Source organism: Perissodus microlepis, chromosome 15 (assembly GCF_051167445.1).
Source record: "Perissodus microlepis isolate ML-2025 ecotype Zambia chromosome 15, ASM5116744v1, whole genome shotgun sequence".
In the NCBI taxonomy this organism is placed as follows: Eukaryota; Metazoa; Chordata; class Actinopteri; order Cichliformes; family Cichlidae; genus Perissodus; species Perissodus microlepis.
The window spans coordinates 11,255,894-11,274,604 of NC_140475.1; the positions used below are offsets into that span (position 1 = coordinate 11,255,894).

The 18,711-nt window shown below is 39.4% G+C and overlaps 1 protein-coding gene across 5 annotated transcripts in view; it reads right to left on the bottom strand.

Annotated features, from left to right (window-relative positions):
- Positions 1-429: 429 nt before the first annotated feature.
- The window catches only part of adgb (androglobin), a 41,116-nt gene continuing 22,834 nt past the window's right edge, over positions 430-18,711 (bottom strand). For 4 of the 5 annotated variants that reach the window (XM_084954108.1, XM_084954109.1, XM_084954110.1 and 1 more), the window contains exons 19-35: positions 18,148-18,262; positions 17,146-17,313; positions 16,097-16,226; positions 13,932-14,066; positions 11,979-12,072; positions 11,195-11,326; positions 10,748-10,901; positions 10,378-10,565; positions 10,107-10,273; positions 9,121-9,248; positions 7,644-7,755; positions 5,531-5,664; positions 4,563-4,718; positions 4,343-4,421; positions 4,154-4,256; positions 1,253-1,436; positions 430-1,115 (exon numbers count right to left, since the gene is read on the bottom strand). In XM_084954108.1, the coding sequence (XP_084810234.1) occupies positions 909-1,115; positions 1,253-1,436; positions 4,154-4,256; positions 4,343-4,421; positions 4,563-4,718; positions 5,531-5,664; positions 7,644-7,755; positions 9,121-9,248; positions 10,107-10,273; positions 10,378-10,565; positions 10,748-10,901; positions 11,195-11,326; positions 11,979-12,072; positions 13,932-14,066; positions 16,097-16,226; positions 17,146-17,313; positions 18,148-18,262 (2,386 nt within the window). In that variant the 3' untranslated portion in view covers positions 430-908. The remainder of the gene's footprint in view (positions 1,116-1,252; positions 1,437-4,153; positions 4,257-4,342; positions 4,422-4,562; positions 4,719-5,530; positions 5,665-7,643; positions 7,756-9,120; positions 9,249-10,106; positions 10,274-10,377; positions 10,566-10,747; positions 10,902-11,194; positions 11,327-11,978; positions 12,073-13,931; positions 14,067-16,096; positions 16,227-17,145; positions 17,314-18,147; positions 18,263-18,711) is intronic. The other variant, XM_084954111.1, reaches the window with a different exon arrangement.

An 18,711-nucleotide genomic window follows, 5' to 3' on the forward strand; every position in this document is an offset into this window, starting at 1 on the left:
TAGACACAGACCTCCAATGGAGCTCTAACACCTCTGTGGTTTTAAAAAAGGCCCAACAGCGCCTCCACTTTCTGAGAATCCTCAGAAAAATGGACCTGAAGGACCTGTACAGCACTCGCTGTCTCAAGAGGGTACGCAGCATCCTACAGGGCTGTACACACCCAGGACACCAGGTGTTTAAGCTGCTGCCGTCTGGCAGGAGGTTCAGGCTGCTGAGGTCCCGGACAAACAGACTCAAGGACAGCTTTTACAAGCCTTATTCTTCATTTTTTAATACTAAGTTAAGTTACTGTGTTGTGTTGTTTGTGTTGCATTGTGATGTGTCGTATCGTGTCGTTGTATGTATGACTGTGCAATGACAATAAAGAGTTATCTTAACTTAAACTAAAAACTAGTTTTGCCATTAAAAAAAATCCTTCAGACCTCCAATTCAGTTTTAAGGTTAGCTCAGCAATATTTTTACAGTTTCAGCAAGAGAATTTGAAACGTGTTTTATTCTTGTGTAGAGCAAAGAGAAAACATGGACAGTGAACATTCACTTTAGATTCAAATGAATAAAAACTACAAATCCTGCTTTCATAGCTATTAATGAACAGTATAGGTAAAGAACACATTAAATATCTTATGGGATATGATCTAAATATTATAATTGTGTGAACATCTTTGTTAAACTACTATCAAACTAGAACATTTAATAAACACTATAGTTAGAGCAACTAGTCGTTTCAAAGTTAAAGGTGTAGTGAAAAGGCGAACGCACTGAATCGTGAACAAATAAACTTCCCATCTGATGTTGTTTCGTAAGGCGCACGTAAACAATGCTGGGACACAATGACGATAATTCAGTGTGACTACTTCTGAGATGTCTACTGAGGAGAATTGAGACTGGATGTTGGTGCCAAAGACTATCATTTCTTCTTGCCAGCTTTCTTGTCTTGCTTGTTGGGTGGCTGTGCGGAAGCAGAGGTGAAGGCTGCTTGTTTTTCCAGAGCTGCCGACTGGGCCTCCTCCAGAGCCTCCTTCTCTTCTTGTTCCTTTTTGATGCTTGCTCGATGACGGCTATTAAATGCTTCGCACGTATTGTGAAAGTTCTTACAGCGCTGCTCAAAGGCTGCCTGGAGACAAGAGAAATGGCAGCGAGAAAGTAGTTAAAGAATTTGAGGGAAAGGCAGCTGACTCCTTTTCACTTTGATAGCCACAGTGGCTCATTTCTTTCTGTTTCATTACATTCTTCTCCCTCTCTGTCACTTACCTGCATGTTTTGATACATCTCCAGGTGACGTTTCATTAGCTCCTTCCTGTTGAACGCCTCCTGTTTTCTGCACTCCAACACATGCTCTCGGACCAACCGGTAAGTCTGGATCTTTTCAGTGCGCTCCCTCTGCTGGGCCTCTTCTATGTACGAGTCCATCACCACTGGAGAATCCTTTTGGTGTCTACATGTATGCACAAGAACTAAATGTATACGGTGTGCACAGCATTTTTCTGTCACATGAATGTATACCCATCTAATGAGAATGAATAGAAATACCAAGTACTTTGTACTATAGCACAGTGTCATTACATGCACTGTAGCTACTGTGTCAGGATCAGGTGTTAAACAAATTTTTGGAGAGGGAAACTGAGGATATAGACACGCCTGTGTGTACACAAGTGTGAATCTTGATGTGCCTGACACCCTTTAATAAACTTAACACATCTCTTTCTCTGCTCATATTGCAGGCCAGTGTCGACAGCCACCATTAGCCGGACACACGTGTTGGCACGCACATGCGCACGCTCACAGCAGGAGAGGATGGAGAGGTGATGGGAGAGGGGCACATCTCATTGGAGTAACGAGCTCATAGTGTCCCTGAAATAGCTCTCTAATTAAAAGACCCAAATATCATCTCATTTATCCTGGAGAGGGATGGACAGAGGGAGAGATGGAGGGAGGGAACAAGAGATGGTGTCAGGGAGAGTAATGGGAAACCCAGGGGGGACTGTGGAGGGAGATTCTTCCCTTTAAAACTCTTACTCTGACAATACAGTCACACACAGGACATAGACCAATTTGGAAAGCCATTGGCTAGTCTGTTGGCTTAGCCTTTGGTGCTCAACGTGGAATTTGGGGGGGGATTATGGTGAAACTGTTTCCTAACTATACTCGATCAGTTTACACTGTACAGTATGTATCTATATGCAACCAAGGTTAAGTGAAATGTGATTGGTCAATTGCTAAGCGACTTATACGAAAACCAAAAAGCCCTTTCCCTATTGATGCTCAAAATTAAGTGCAAATAGTTGTTTACGATGGGTACACATAGATGGGCAGCAAACTCATAGTTGCTTGTAATCCTAGATGTGTATTGATATCAAAGATATTTAAAAATTAATCTCTTGGTAATCGTCATGAATTGCAGGTTTAAGGACCCAAATGTATACTCTGGAGGCAGAGGGATAAAACAGAAGGTGAGCCTTTGTTTCACTTTTCAAACTAACAATGAAAACTAGAAACCCAAACTCTAAATTAGCCCAGCAGATCACAGAAAGAAAACACACGGGGAAGTTAACACGAAGACAGAATTATTTATACACATGGGGAGAGCAGGCAAGGAAAGACAGCTGAGGAAAGCTAGACACAGTTGTACATAATCAAGACAATGAGGTTGGGGGAAAAGTGAAACGGGAAATAACTAAGAGTCACTAATCACAAACAGACTCCATAAACAATAACTAGAACTCAAATGCAACAAGAACAAGAACAAGGCATGAGTACAAAAAGCACAAATCAACCAAAGATAAAACCCCTGAAGATGACGAAGAACTCGAAATTCTAAGTTAAGGACACAGGGAAGGTTAAATAACACAGAATATAAGGAGGAAAAATATGCTAACTAGCCTTTAAAGGAAACCAGAGTAACATTAAAGTAGAAATCAGAACCAAAGATTAACCCACACAATAATCCCAGCCTCAAAATATAGAAATCAGAACCTAAAATATAAACAACAACAAAAATGTAGCTGCAGTAAAAACTCTCTGTGACTGTTACTGTCAGTCCTTCAGTAACTGATGTCAGTAGTGGAGCTGCTGTATTGTCATTCTGAGGGCTGAGGCACATTTAGCTGTGCTGTTAGAAACTGAAGTCAGCTATATAAGAGGAGGAATGGCAGGCTCACAAATGTTACATTTGTGTATATTTTTAATGCATGAACATCAGCCTGTGAATCCAAATGTTTAGAGATTTCAAAACAATAAACTCCTTACTGTTTTTGCTGTGTCATGTACTAATCACCCTGATGTTCAGAGTACCCACTCAAATCAAGTTACTATCAAACACTAGAATATGAATGATTAAGTGCAAAGCTATCAATTCATCCATATTCCTAACCATTTATCCTATTTAGGGCTGTGGGATAGAATTTAGAATCACCAGTTAACCTGACATGCATGTCTTTGGTCTATGGGGGGAAGTCCAAGTACCCAGAATAAACCCAGACAGAGAAGGCAGAGTTTAAAAGGATAAAGAAGAAATAAACAGCAAAATAATATAATGCTTATTATGTAAATAATTTCATTACATTCTTAAAAATGAAAGGTACAGCTTAAAAAACATTATGCCAGTAGCCGTACTAAATAGCATCCACCTTATCTCCATACATTACACACACTGCTGTAGCTTGAAGTCCTTGCATTGCCCTTTCAGGCCCTGTTAAGTATACAATGTAACACTGCTGTTCACACTGGACCAATGAGAGCAAAGGTCATAAAGACAGGAAATTACTAACAATGTTCTGCAGATATTGTATGAACCAATCTGTTCCTGAGAACAAGAACACCGACATATTCACCAACACACACACAAACACACACATGCAAACACACACAAATATGCTCTAATGCCATAAAGCCTTCCAGCTCTTAATTCAGGTCCACAAATCTACATTAGGTAACTAGACTGCATCCTGCATATTAGCCACAGGACCTCAACAGGGGAAGGAAAATGCAAGCATCTGTTTTAAAATACAATGAGATGATGTAACTTTCTTTGTTGGCTGTGTGTCATTTTCCATCTATATCTTCTAAGCTTGCATGCTGGGACAAGCTGAACAATCAAATAGATAGTGAAAGAGTGAAAAGTGACAGAGACGGAAAAGTATAGCAGTGGAGAACCTGGTAAAGTGACTGTAGTCCATGTGAGGAAAGGAGCAGGGGGTGTCAGTCAACTTCTGATTGGATGCACTCTGAGAGATGTCTTGACCAGGTCTTGAAGCATCTATAGAAGTACCAATAGGACAAGCTCACATTACCATAAACCATATGAGTTCACATAAATATGTTTCCATTTTTAAAGATTCATACCATTGTTTTCCTCTGTAGCAGCATCACCACACTCTTTCTGCTGCACTTGTTTAAGAAAATGGAGACGAGACTGAAAAGCCTAAAAGCAAGACATAGTAAATCATTCTGTCTGAAGCGTATGTTTCAGTGTAGCCCACTTAAAATAAATAAATAAATAAATAAATTAGAGTACATTATATATTCCAAAAGAAGACAGAATATATTGAATTAAAAGGGTTACCTTGGCAGAGCGTCCCGGCTCGGCCATTTCCCATGCTTTTTTAATGGCTTTAATCTGGTCTATTCTTTCTGTGTCTCTCTTAACGTCGATGCCTTTTGCTTTGCTGTTGTCCGTGACAACACGTAGCATCCAGTTTGGTTTAGTTAGGTCAAGGCTCTGCACAGACATTTGCACACAGAGTGCAAAGAACCCACAGGAAAAAATAACAAATGCTGAGACACACAAACACTAGAGCGGAAGGTCGGTTTGCTAAAGTACGCATGTCTACTTCAAACTTAGTTTTTTTGCCTTTGTTTTACACAACAGATAACTTTTAGTTTATTTGGAGATCGCTTAGTGTCTTTTCTCCATTAAAGTTGCGCTTACCATCAAATTTTAAATGAAAAACGAAGGAGGTCAGTATTAGAAAAACTTTTAAATGTCACCGTGCTTAATGTGTGAATTTAATGTGTGGCACAGCTTTGATCAAAATGCTGCTATTATGTGGATCATAGGTTTGACTGACGAACCAAGTTCTTATCTGAGACTATTATTCACACTCACCATGCAGATTATGTCATCATGCATGGTGAATGTGTTTCAGACATCTGTATACAGGCAGGCCAGAGATTTGGTTCACCCTGATATGCATTGCCTAGCATTTCATAGCTGGATGAACATCTTTGGAGAGACGTGAACTACACTGTCAAAACAAATGCCTCCATCCTGTACTCCTCAAACTACAACAAGACCTCTGTGACGTATCTTAGCACCTTCTCTTAACTTAAAAGTCGCTGTGAAAAATACATTTAGGTAAACATGGCCTTCAATCTGAGTGGGTGACTGTATAAACATGGGTATATACATGTGAATGCATGCATATACCTTTCTATAAGCGCTTTTATATTTCTACTCCTTATGTGCAGTTGACAGACTTGCAGAGTTGCAGCGTTTTGTCTTTCCTGTAACATACTGTAGTAATACATTACCGTTTCGTTAGCGGCAGCTGGCTTCCCCTTGTCTCCTTTGGTTTTGCGCTGGGTTTTGGTTGCATCAGACTTGAGGCCGTCACGATTTGGTGTGCTAGTGGTAGATGAACGCTTTACATCCTCAAGCTTATTTACTGCATTATGAAGCAGAGATTAAGAACATTAACATTTTCTGTTGTCTTCTAAAAATCTGCTGTGCATTTAGCTTCATAAATACTTTAACTACGGTGTTCACTTTACATTAGATTTAGATTTAAGTTATTTAATGTTCTTATTGGGAAATGCTAAAATTTTAGATTTTTTTAAAAATTGTTTCTAATGTGAAATGTTAGAATGCTTCAGTTTTGAATGCATGCCATGTCTATAGACATTCAACAGTATCAGATATTCACATTCTACTTAAACAATTAAAGATGGGGACTGCCACACAAACAGCGAAGGTGCTGTGCGGCTGAACGTATGCTAGATGGCACTGTTGCACTTTAAAAACTGAGTCAGATTCAATCCCCAGCTTAGATGAAGTATTAACTATGAGTCTCACTTCTCTGATATAAAGGCGTAATAATCCATCATTTAGCTGACACCCTGCCATTCTGCCTGAAGAGCTTTGGTGAATACTCAATGACTTACTCCTATCTCAAGACATAAAAAAAAATTAATCAATGCTAAAACTGGATGTAAATATCAATCTGTGCTGTTGTAATTTATCCCAAAAGGATCCTGAAAACTGATTTAAGTTGGACATGCTTGAAGAAATTGTAAGAAAAGACTGTTGTGTGTTCTCATGGTAACGCTGCAAAGAACTGAGGCTGACTCCTCGAACAATAGGACTTTAGGCAAATGTGTGAAAATGTGCATGCATTCAAAAACATAAGCAGTGCAATTTTTGTGTTAACTACAGATTGTTAAACAGCTTGTTAAAGAGGTTTCAAGGCTTGGCGTGCCATGTAGTGCGTGCGTATCCATGTAGCATGCAGGGAGCATGATCAAGGGCAGAGGCTCACCACTGAGACGGAGTTAAACTGGATGAAATTAATTCACTTTCCTGCTGAGATATTTCCCAGGACACCAGGGGGCAAGAGCCTGCTTCATTTGACATCCCACTGACCCATTTTCATAAGCTTAGGGAAAACATAGACGGTTTTGTATGGACACTGGCATATAGATAGATATGTGGGCTAATGTGAGCATAAACTGGCAAAAAAAATCTTAACATGCAGGAAAAACGACATTTAAAAAGACAGAAAAACACTGTCTATTTATGGCAGTCTCAAATGACAGTGTTCATTTTACACACTGACACGCACACACACACACACCCAAACACACATGTCACCTGTAGATTTCATATCATGCAAATGGAATAACTGAATGGTTAAGTACGGGGAACATTGGCGTCAGCTCTGGTGAAAACACAACAGAAATTTGGTGATAGCAAGCTTGCTTTCCTCTCCAGGCATTCATGCACGCTCTCCCCATGCAGCAACCCGTTCAAATCAGCATCGACAGATGCTGCGATTATTTCATCCCCTTCAATTTTTCATTTTTTTTAAGAAGCTTCAACCAATTTCAAAGACGTGATTTTTCAATTGATCCAATTTGTATAGCATGATTAAAGGCAGAGAACCAAGAGCTGGTGGCAGAGGACGGGATTACTGCCACAGCCAGCGACCACTGGGCACAAGAAATCACACTCTGTGATCTGCAAAAGCAGCTGCATTCATTTGGCTTTCATTACAGTTGTGATTACAGGCCCATGGCAAGTGGAAGCAAAGAATAAACTGTGCCTGCCTTGGCCCCTGACACTGCCTACTGAGTATCACTCACATTTCAGACTGAACACAAAATAAACTGTGCGAAAACAAACATTAAGGGCTTAGTAGAAAATCCATTCAGAACCAAGTGCTTAAATGCTGACAAAGTTTTGATGGAATAATAAAAATGAACTGCTTTATGGCCCATTACAGTCCTATCTGTGAGAAGATTCATGGCACTATAGTGAACAATCCAATCATATGTGTATGTTTTCCAGGAAAAAGATGCAAACAGGGTTTCTTTGCTGGCTGCCCCCTTGGAAACCGATGTGGTAATAGTAAATGCCTTGAGTATGTACCTCTTGTTTCATTGTTCTCCAAGTCTTTGACTGAACAAGAAAAAGCCAACTGGGATTCACTCAGATTCCAGGTCTTATAAAGCACCTCTGCCTGCACCACGTACTTGTGAACCTGTGAAACATGGATGAACAATGTATAACACCTGCATCAGAGTACAATATAACGCATTACACACATACAAAAAAAGGCATATACGACATGATTTATGCAGGGATCAAAACTATGAACTAAAGCCAACACAACCTGACAATATACTATAAACATCTGCATCAGTGTTCATGACACAGGGAGACAAAAAAGACCTATAACCCACTTTGCTGCTGTGGTAAACAATTAAAGTGCATGTTCACCACAAAAAGTGAGTGAAGGCAGAGGGCTGGTTAGCCAAGGTTATCTCATGTAACACCCACGTCCATCACACTGAACAGAAAGGACAGAATTCAGACAAAATTCCAAGAAGTAAATCAAGCGTATAAAGAAACAGAAAAAGCACTACAAAAAATAAAAGTGGCATATATTTAATTTTTTTCCCCATTCGCTTACATATATCTTTGAGTCCCCCCCCCCCCCAACTCACCCTACACAAGTCTTTACAATTATTCCACCATTACGATGCATCATTGTGTGTGTTGTGAGTCCCTGTGGCAAACAATGCCACCCTTTTCACTCACCCTCTATTCACTCAAATCTTTATCTGCTCTAAGCTCTAATCAATAGCTGCTATCAGTGTCATCCGACATTATCTGTCTTAGTGCTACTGACTCACTGTGTTCCCAAAAAAAGATTTAAAAACACACATGGTGTATCCGAAGCGAACGTCTTAACAGGTCTGTAAAAATATATGTTTTTGTAGCCTTAATTCACTGCTTTAACTGCGGCATTAACTGTGTGTATTTGTGAAAATTTGCTGTGTGTATTTGTGAGTATTTGCTGAGGAAAAGCGATTATTATTCACCAGATGCATCACTGCAAATAAAAAATCACCACAGAAAAGAATGAATAATAATAATAATGAATGACAATAACTATTTTTCATTTTCCACTGTATGCGTGTGCATGTGAATATGTGATGATACACACCTACAGAGCATAACATATGCTTTTGTAACCCTTAAACTAAGACAACAGGTGTGTTAGATGGGGGGTCTTCAGACATTACAGTGAGTCATAAATCATGCACGCAGGCTCCCTGACAAGCACTGATAAGTCAGACAGTAAAAAAAAAACACCCCTCCAGTTTCTGCTGCTCTCCTCTTCTTGTCAAATTGTGTCTCTGAGAATGTGAGTGTGGGTGAGACTAAATTTGCATGTGTGTGTGTGTGCTCACAGGCGTAATCTGGCAGAAAAAAATGATATCAACAGGCAGCAAGCACGTGGGTGAGAGAGACAGAGAGGGAAAGTGAGATGCCCATGAAAGTGAGAATAGTTAAGTGTTTGAGCAATAGCAGATACCACGCAGACAGTTGTCAGTGATACCATAGTCTCTGTGGGAGGCTGGTACTGGTCAGATGAGGAGATAGATTTTTTAGCTGCGCTGTCTTCCCCTTCATTTTGCTGGAGAGTGTTCTCCGAAGGAGACTGCTCCTGTTTATTTTCTTCGGTGTCTGTAACAGAAAGAGAAATCTATTAACGCTGATAAAAGACAAGAATAATGAATATACTAGGAAACATTTTATAAACACTCTAGCATCTTGTCCAAATAAGTGCAAAATTCTAAAGCTCTTCTCCTATTATTTTAACATTTAAAATTAACTCTGAATAACAGGTAGAGTTCCAGCATATTAAGAACGCTTGCTCGTGCTTTCCGAAGTGGTTCAAGGGCGGTTTTGTGTACAATTTGGTTTTAAAATGAGCATACAACAGCAGAGCTTTCTCTCAGCATATGAGAGAACAAAAAGTGCCACATTTAAAATGTTTTCTGCAAAACGAAAATCACACTCAAAAGGTCGGGAGGAACATGGAACTCTTTTAAGAAGGATTTTGTAGAAATTGCTGGCCAGCTGTGGATTGTTGGACAGCTGGAAGATGAAAAGAAAAACGAAATAAAAGAGTAGGAGGAAAGATAATCCTCTTTTTTTAAGTACAGCATATGTTTAAAAAACCCCAAACCCTATTAATATTAGCAGTGTTGACTGCTGAATCCGTTTTAACATTAGTAGCATACCACCTTCCTCATAAATTTGACATGTCTTGTGTGTGATTGTCTTGTATATTCGTGAAACACTACAAATGTTACTGTAAGCAGAATAAAGATTCAGGTGCTGTTGGCAGACTGCAGTAGCTCTCACCAACTAAAACTGCGAGGTGGATTTTCAAGAACTACTGAACAACTACGGTCACAAAAATTTACTGAAAGAAACAGTAAAACTGTGAGACAGTTAAATTGGTTTCATATGTCGAGTGTTAAATTATGAAACACAGATCATCACAAGCTTTGGTTACTGCACCTAATGACACCTCACCTTTGTTCGCCAGGAAGAAAAAAACAGGAATCACCACATGGCCCTTCCCGGTTTTGCCAGCTACTTGTTTCTCATGGTCCAGAATGGATAGACGTATCAATACATCTGGGTGGGAAGTCTGAAGCTGAACGGTTGCTACAGTGTCTGTTGTTACATGTACTCTGTAACTATAAAACATTTCACATTATAGCATTAAATTTTCAGAGTATCCCTGCTTTTTCCATTTTATTAACATTAAAAAACAACACTGTATGCCATATAATTCTCTTACCAACAAATTAGATTTTTGTTATTTGGAATGTAATAATCCCGGAATTCCTCTACTGAGAATTCACTAACTGGGGTGTCACGGGACAGCTTTGGAAGTGGTTCCTTTGAGCCGATCAAGCACATCCTCCACTTTGCACCAGAAGGGGGTAATTCAGGTGTGATAGCTTCTGCTACAAAGGTATAACCAAGCTGGGCCAGGGATAGAAAGTTCATCATAAAATTATAATTTTATTTTAGAAGGGAGGTATATTGGAAAGAAAATATCAATACCAAATACTATAATAAAGAGTTTTAAAAGGAATTTTCTATATATAATACTAAAAAAGTTCAAAAAAAGCACCACGTAAAAAAATCATGTTATATCAACACACCTTATTGGGTTGATAGACATGGGGTGCTACTCTGTTGAAGACCGTGTTTACCTCCTCTCCTGTGTCATTATTTATGACGTGCAGGAGACAATTAGGGATTGGAGAGTAGACCTTTGGTATCACCAGCATCTCCTCAGAAACCAGGAAAATCTCTCTGTGAACCAGTAAAAAAAATTAAGCCGATAATATATCAAATTCTGCTACTTGGTACTGTTAGTAATGAGAAATATTTTTCTAAACTTTGTTTAGCTTTATCAGCATAAATCGGCTTTAAGCAGAGACATTATCAAAGGAAGAGACATGTCAATTCTAAAGAGAAATTTATGAGCAACACAAAAGATAGCACGGCTAGGTAGCAAGGTTATAAGAGGACATCATGCATTTCCACCAGGGTTTTCCAAGACAGCCTGGGAATTCTCTTTCACTGAGTTTACAATGTTCTCTGACCTAAAGACCAAGACCCATGAGTTGGCTGTGTCTGGAAGAGAGACAGTGTAATCAGCAAAGGCGATTTTAGTCGATTCATCTCGTAGACATGGGTAGAGGTCCGCTTTCCTCTTAGAATTGTTGATGATATGCCTGTGCAAGAAACACAGAAAGTTCAGAGCACATTTAGAAATTTCAGCTTAAGCAAAAACCATGTCATGAATACAGTTTTAATTTAAAATAAGTATTCATTACAAATTCCCAGAAAACAATCTATGCCTCTTTCAAAAGAAAGAACCAAGATGCACTTTGCTTTTCAGTGTGGTTTTTGACTTAAGTGATTATTTATGTCAGTTAAGAAAACCACCTCTTCATCCGCCGTACACACATTTACGGAGCTTTTATTGCTCATGCACACACACATGCATCCCCAGGCAGCGGGTCATTCGGCAGACGCTGGTAGCTGATTGGAACGGGGAGAGTATAAACAGCAGATGGTACCACTGGGAAAAGATGGAACACAATGTGGAAAATGCTCCCTGCATGTCCCCCACAGGCTGCCACAACCAGGAGAGGGAGCAGATTCTGGACATGCAGTGCAACAGAGAGGCTAAACGCATGCCATGCAATATACACAGCATTGGCACTGGAACGCATTTGCAGCGCTTTCATATACTTTCAAATATTTGTGTTGACAAAAAAACCCACCACGATTGCTAGACTCACCATGTAAGCGCACACAGTCAGTACATTTTTATTAGTCACCTCTGTCATACACTTTGATAGACCTCAGTTGTTCATTTACCTCAGCAAGAAAGCTGCATGTTTGTGTGCATCAGATTCAATTGTCGACCACACGGATGAAAGGATCTTGGACGCATTGAGGTTCTCCTTCGTTCCTGAACGACATGAGCACACGCAAAGAAAAGTAGCCTCCATTAAAGATGAAAGAAAAACCCATGTTGCTGTCAAACGCATGAAAAAATCATTGAAGTTGACCTAGTTCAGAGTGGGAAGCAGATATTGCAAAGTGCATTTTTACTTCATTCAGCGATAGGCTGATAGGAGAAGATTATTCTCACCTTGACACTTAATTTTCACACTCATCTCACCTGAGAGGTAAGCCCTCTGACAGAACGCAATTTTTGACAAGAAATCCTGCATACCTGCAAGTATGCATGTATCAGTAAATGTGTGCGTGTGCACAGAAATGCTCAGAAGAGATTGTTTAATGCTGTATTTTTTTTTCACATGTTCACATGTGGCAAAAGGTATCCCCAGTTTTTCCCGCCACACATCCTTGCCCTCAGCTCTCTTTTCTAAGTGGCACTTCAAACTGACCAGTATAATGTAAGACTGGCAAATGAGATTTACAAATGGAGCTAATAGAGTGGAAGAAAATAAAGCAAAAACAGTGTGCATAAATACCGGGGAACTACTGAGGTGCTTGAAGGGGACCATGTCATTAACAAGTACTATCCTGGGCAATGTGGACATTGTGGCATGTTTTGAGTGAATGGTTTCTCAAAGTGCTATTAGACAGTCAGTATCACTCTGAGTGGAACTCTAAAGGCTGCACTTTGTGCTTTGATTTGAAAGAACTTAACTATGTTAGGCCAATTTCATAAAAAAGTCAAGCTGTTCAGTGTGTGCATGTACATGTGCTCATACTAATGTCACACGACCACCAGCATAATAATTTCGAGATGCCGGCAGACTGACTCTAATGATGTGGGTATTTTAGATGTCTGAGATGCTCAAGCTACATTTTCAAGCCATGGGAAATTAGGCACTCTCTCATTTATGGTGCATTACAGTGCTGCTTTAGGCGAACCCCGCACTAATGAAACTGTCCATACCCCCATATGTACAAGTTACTCAGAGGGGTCACAGTGTCATGTGTTGTTGCCTGGAGAAGGCACGGCAATAAACAGAGGATGGCTGTGCAGTACATCGCCTTCAGCGATTCCTTGGGAATCAACAAACAGTGATGGACCTTCACATTAAGACGATTACTGTTACATTATCTCTAAAAACACATCCAAATATTTTCACTAAAACTGAGGGAAATTTCTAATTTACCAGAAAACTGTTCAAAAGCAACACTGATACTAAAACAGTATATTATTCCAAAGCCAGACTGGAATAGCTGCACAACACTGTCTCTATGTAATCTCTCATTTTTCCTAGAAAGTGTCCACTGCTTCCCCGCCTTCTCTTTCTGTCTTCATCTTTCTGTTGATGTCACTAATGAACATCAGTCAGTGATGCAGGAACGCTGTTTGCACATGTATATGATGCGCATGTTTCCTCTCGTCTGTGTATCCCCGATGTGGTTAGCCTCCATCGGTCAGGATTTATTAGTAAGGGTGGCAGTCTCATCAATACATATTTGCGTTGCTGCTCAGGAGCTCGATGTACGCCAGCAGGCTAAATTATACAGTGAATGCAGAACTAACAGGTGTTTTGTGTGTGAGGGGTTTTTTGGATAATAAATGACAATCTAGGAATGAAAAACAGGCCATCCTGTGTTTTTGTGGGTCTTTTTGCACATTTTCTATGTTTTCTTAAATTGCTGTAGTTGCCGTGTCTCTCTTCTCCTTCACAGAGCACAGAAAATAAAGTATTCAATGGCGCTGTCTACTCAAAAGCCAGTATTTTTTATCATTGATTTGAAAGATGAGCTTTGAATCACACCACTTTCCTTGATATTATTATTATATTCTCTGTGTGTGCGTGTGTACATTCAGTTGTTTACCAGGTTTTGAGGCATCAAGGATCTCGCGCACCAAGTGCCCTCTGAATCCAGCCTGCAGAACAGTCACTGCCTTGACCTCTCTGTCTGTTGGCTCCCTGTCTCTCCACATTTCTGGGGGCTCCAAATCTGCATTTACTTAACAAGCAGAATGAGGGCATAAAACAGCAAATTGTGGGTGAATATGAATTAATGAAAAGAGCGACACTGCATGTAAACAAAGACACATTTATTAATATTCTTTTGATTTAATGTGTAGTTGCAATCTTATGATATTTCTAATGTGAACAATTACTTAGGATGAGTCAGTGCCTTACAGTGTTTAAAGCTACTGAGTTTAGTATACACACACATATATATATACACATACATATATACACATACACACATATATATATGTATATACATACATATATACATATATATACATATATATATATATATATATATATACATACATACACACACACACACACACACACACACACACATATATATATATATTTAGTATATATATTTAGGTATACAGACTTTTATAAGCTTAGCACAACTGACAGAAGAGGTCTTTTGCAATTACATGTACAATCTATGTGCTTCTAATGTTATGTATACAGGGCTCTAGAGTGCGACCAATTTGGTCGCAAATGCGACCAAATTTTTCAGTGGTGCGACTAAAAAAAATATTTGGTTGCACCTGTGCGACCAACTGTTCGGGTAGCAAAAAAAAAAAAAAAAAAAAAAAAAATCTGCAACCTTCCCTGTGGTCAACAACAGACACACATTATGCCCCTATCGTGGACTAAACCAATCAGAGATAGTCAGGGGCGGGACCTCTCTGATTGGCCGTGGTCCAGTTGAAAGTGCAGGTGGAAGAGAGAGGTGAGTAGCTTGAATAAAGCGATATCAATTCATTAAATCCTGAATCGACTTTTAAATATAACTGTGTTTTGCCAGAAACGCCAGATTCTCAGATTAAAGCTCACAAAACCATTTCAACAACAACCAAACAGCAAATGAGAGCAGGTACACGGATTCCACACAAAGACGTAAACACAGAACGGACCCGACGCATCAGAATCAACTTTGTCTTTCTCGGCTTTCTCACCCGACGGCCCGTAGACGGACACGCTGTCGGAGCTTAGCGATTCTGATGCGTCCGGTCCGCGCTGTGATTACGTCTTTTTGCGCTAATTCTGAGCTGCAGGTTTTGTCTCTCTCCAACCAAAATTCACCGAGCCAGCAGCAAAAGAAGCAGCAACCTGCGCTTCACATTTGATCAATGTCGTCATGAATTTTGCTGTTTTGCTTCCACGACTATTAAAATCACACTAAATGCACAGCTAGCTCTCTCTCTATCTCTCTCTGTACTTCAAGAACAGTTTCCCGTCTCCAATCTCTGTTTTCCGTATTATTCATTCGCTTATTACCCACCAGTCTACCGTTGTTTACAGCGCTGTCGGCTGCTGTCTTTTTCTTTTCTTTTTCTTTTTTTCACTTAAATGACCTCGGACAAGAAAGCCTATTTTTTCTGTTGTTCAATACTGAAGAAATTTAAACTTTATATGCAGAACATTGTAGAATATTTTTAAGGTTATCTGCTATAAAAAGCCAGACCAGGAAAATCTCCTTCATGTTTTTCTGTGTTTTATTCTCAGTTACTTTCACACAAAGGCATCTGCTGTGATGTTCACAATTCTGATGAAGCCAGTACTGATAAATGATCAGAATTATAATATTTCTGACTGTCTGAGGCTAAGTTGAATCGAATCGGGACTTTGAAAACCGGAATCGAATGGATTATAGAAATCAGTGATGATACCCAGCCCTAGTGAGCAGCCTAGGCACGACAGAAGTGGATGTAGCTGTAATAGGAAAAGAACTATTGCTAACTTTTCTGTTAAGTTAAGGTCTGATCCTTCTGAAATTCATAGCCAGTGCTCTGACACGGTGTCATCAATCTTTGAATGCTGAAAAAGCACAGTGTATCCAGAAAAACACATTATATTATATAAATTATTATAAAATTTGTGTGCGCCTAACTTTTGTGCCGGTACGCCTAACTTTTTAAAGTTAGGCGTACCTGTACGCCCATGGCAAAAAGTTAGTCTAGAGCCCTGGTATATAACATGATAGCATACAATATCTGCAAACAAATAAGTGGCACCTACATATAGGGGGGTATTCTTCAGGGAACAGAGACGGGTCAGCAGTGAGAGCTTGTACAGCAAATTGCTCGTCTGCTTTCAGCTTCCTCCCCAGAGCCTCACGCAGCATGTGGTAAACTGCCAAGTTAAACACCTACAAACACCAGAACACATGCAGTCATGGTAAAAAGAAAACACACCTTCTGTCAATTCTAAGGCTTTACATACCAGGACATAACAAGCAAGCAAGCCTGAGCAGGTCTTAAAATCACCTAAATAAAACCTGAGATTAACACCAATATATGGCATATTACAATGTGTCATTATTTAAAATATACAAGGAGTGTGTGAAAAACCAAGTACACCTTTACTGCTTCCATTTGAATTAGGAGGGTAGGTAGCAGCCAGGACCTGCTAATCAAATAGACTTAATTAATTGATCATCAGCAAATGTGACCATTTGGGTGAGTGTAACACAAGGCCAAGGAGGAAAGACAGCAGCAATGACCAAATTAAAGAGGATGTACGGTCATTTTGCTGTGGTTGTACATTTTGCAAAATTGTAACTATGTGAATCCATAACTCCTATAACCAATAGCCTTTCATGTGTAGGAGGGTTGTTAGGCCCCACATCAGTCATTACCACTACCTAAATTCTTTAAATGAAAACCTTTTCTTCCATTGGTACCTTTGTAAGGCTTGTGAAAAATGCATTCGGTTCCAAGTAAAAGACACCACAGTCACATAAATATGGACTCCATTGAGGCAATTCAGAAATTCTGACTAGTCAGAAATGATTATTCCTCAGAGCTATTGTAAATCAATGTCAATTAAGCAACACTAATGTTCTATAACAGCCAAACATATTTGTTCAATAATAAATTAAGTTTCTGGTAATTCAAAGTCATAAATCAATGTAATTTATCTAATCTAAATTGAAGACATGGCCTAACAACTGTAAAACGAATTTTTCAACATGTAGATTTAGCAGCTGTCAATGACTTGCCAAAGGTATAAAGGATGCTGAGCTATGCACTCTACATAGAATCTGTGTGCACCTATGAGCAAACTACCTTGCAGTGCTCCCATTTTTCCTGGGTGGTGCTGATGTTTCTGGGACAGTGAGTTTCTTCCAGACCCTTTCTTAGTGCTGGCTGCTGCTGCTTATCACTAAAAGAAGTCACCAATCTGGACAGGGCCCTAAAGATGGAAGAGGCCTGCTCAGTGAAATGGGCACTTTCCTATTAAAAGAGAAGAACAGTTGGGAGGCATCTCAGTTTTATTTAGTGTTGGGAGTTTACACAGACAGAAAGTAAACAGGGACAGTGTATCATGCCACAATCTGGTGCACTTCCATGGTGATCAAATCAGAATTGCTTATAGAACATTTGCTATATGCACATAAACAGTGATGGGCTAAGGCTACACAATCGACAAAAGAAAGATGAAAAATATACATTCAGCTATACAAAGGTAAGAGAAAATGTGTGAGAGCAGAGTCACTAACATGATGTGATTTTTTAAATTGAAGCTGGAGTAAGCCCAGTTTCAAAATGCCACAGCGAGGACATTGCAACAAGGGCAATGTTATCCTCTTTGTCACTATGTTCCAAAAAGCTCTGCTTTTTAAAAAAAAATAATGTCATGAGGTAGGATAAAAAGCACATATTCTCTTTAGTTTCCCTTTATTTTATTCTGTTCCAGTGATTTCACCACAAAATATCATGACAGATGTGCTTAAATTGAACACCATGAGGGCTAGTTTCTTCATGTGTTTAACCACCCCTTATATTTCTTAGTCAGTATGTGCCCCTTTGACCCTTTCTATTTACATATACTGTATCATCAAAGCGATCACTTCTATTTCTGTGAAAATTTTCCTGGAGATAAAAAAAAGAAAGAAAGAAAGCCATTTACATGTCAAATCTTATATCAGAAATGTGAATGTGTATCTATTTAGTAGCAGCATGTGGCAGAAAACGGCTGCAGGATAATATTCTGAAAGGAGCGCCACTGCTCAGAAAGCCACCCATTTACTACAATGGAATTGCCATCATTGTCATAAATAAAGGCACCTTTGTAAGGTGTGGCATGATGGTTTCTTCTTCTCCAAAGATAAATGGTGTCTTGCTGCAGAGGTGGACATGGTAAACCAAAGCTGCATTTATGTGGATGCACAGCACATGCCGCCTGATGGGGAGAGCACAAAAAAAATTTGCATTCTGAAAGCAATCACTCATTCATTGTACTTTCCTAAAACCTGTGGTTTCCAGCCTATTTGGCTTGTGACCTTCAGTCTGTCCACACCGGGCCTGACGTGTTGACATTACTTCAACCACAGAGTGACATTTCCTTCTTAGATTCAACTATAAAACTATCTAGGATAAAGAAATCAAAAGAAAATCAAACTATTTGTGTAGAATCACCAACTATTTTTGTCCTACAACCACATTTCCAAAAAATGTGCTTCTGCATTCTGTTTTTATTTACATTTTGCTGTATTTAACAATTAAAGCTACTGACAGAGAACGTGAATAGCACTGATTAACTAGTTACAATGTGATGGTCTGGTGCAAAAATGTGGGTCCTGTAATTCATGTAGTTGTTAACAGAAGCTACAAAATCAAAGAGAAATCCCT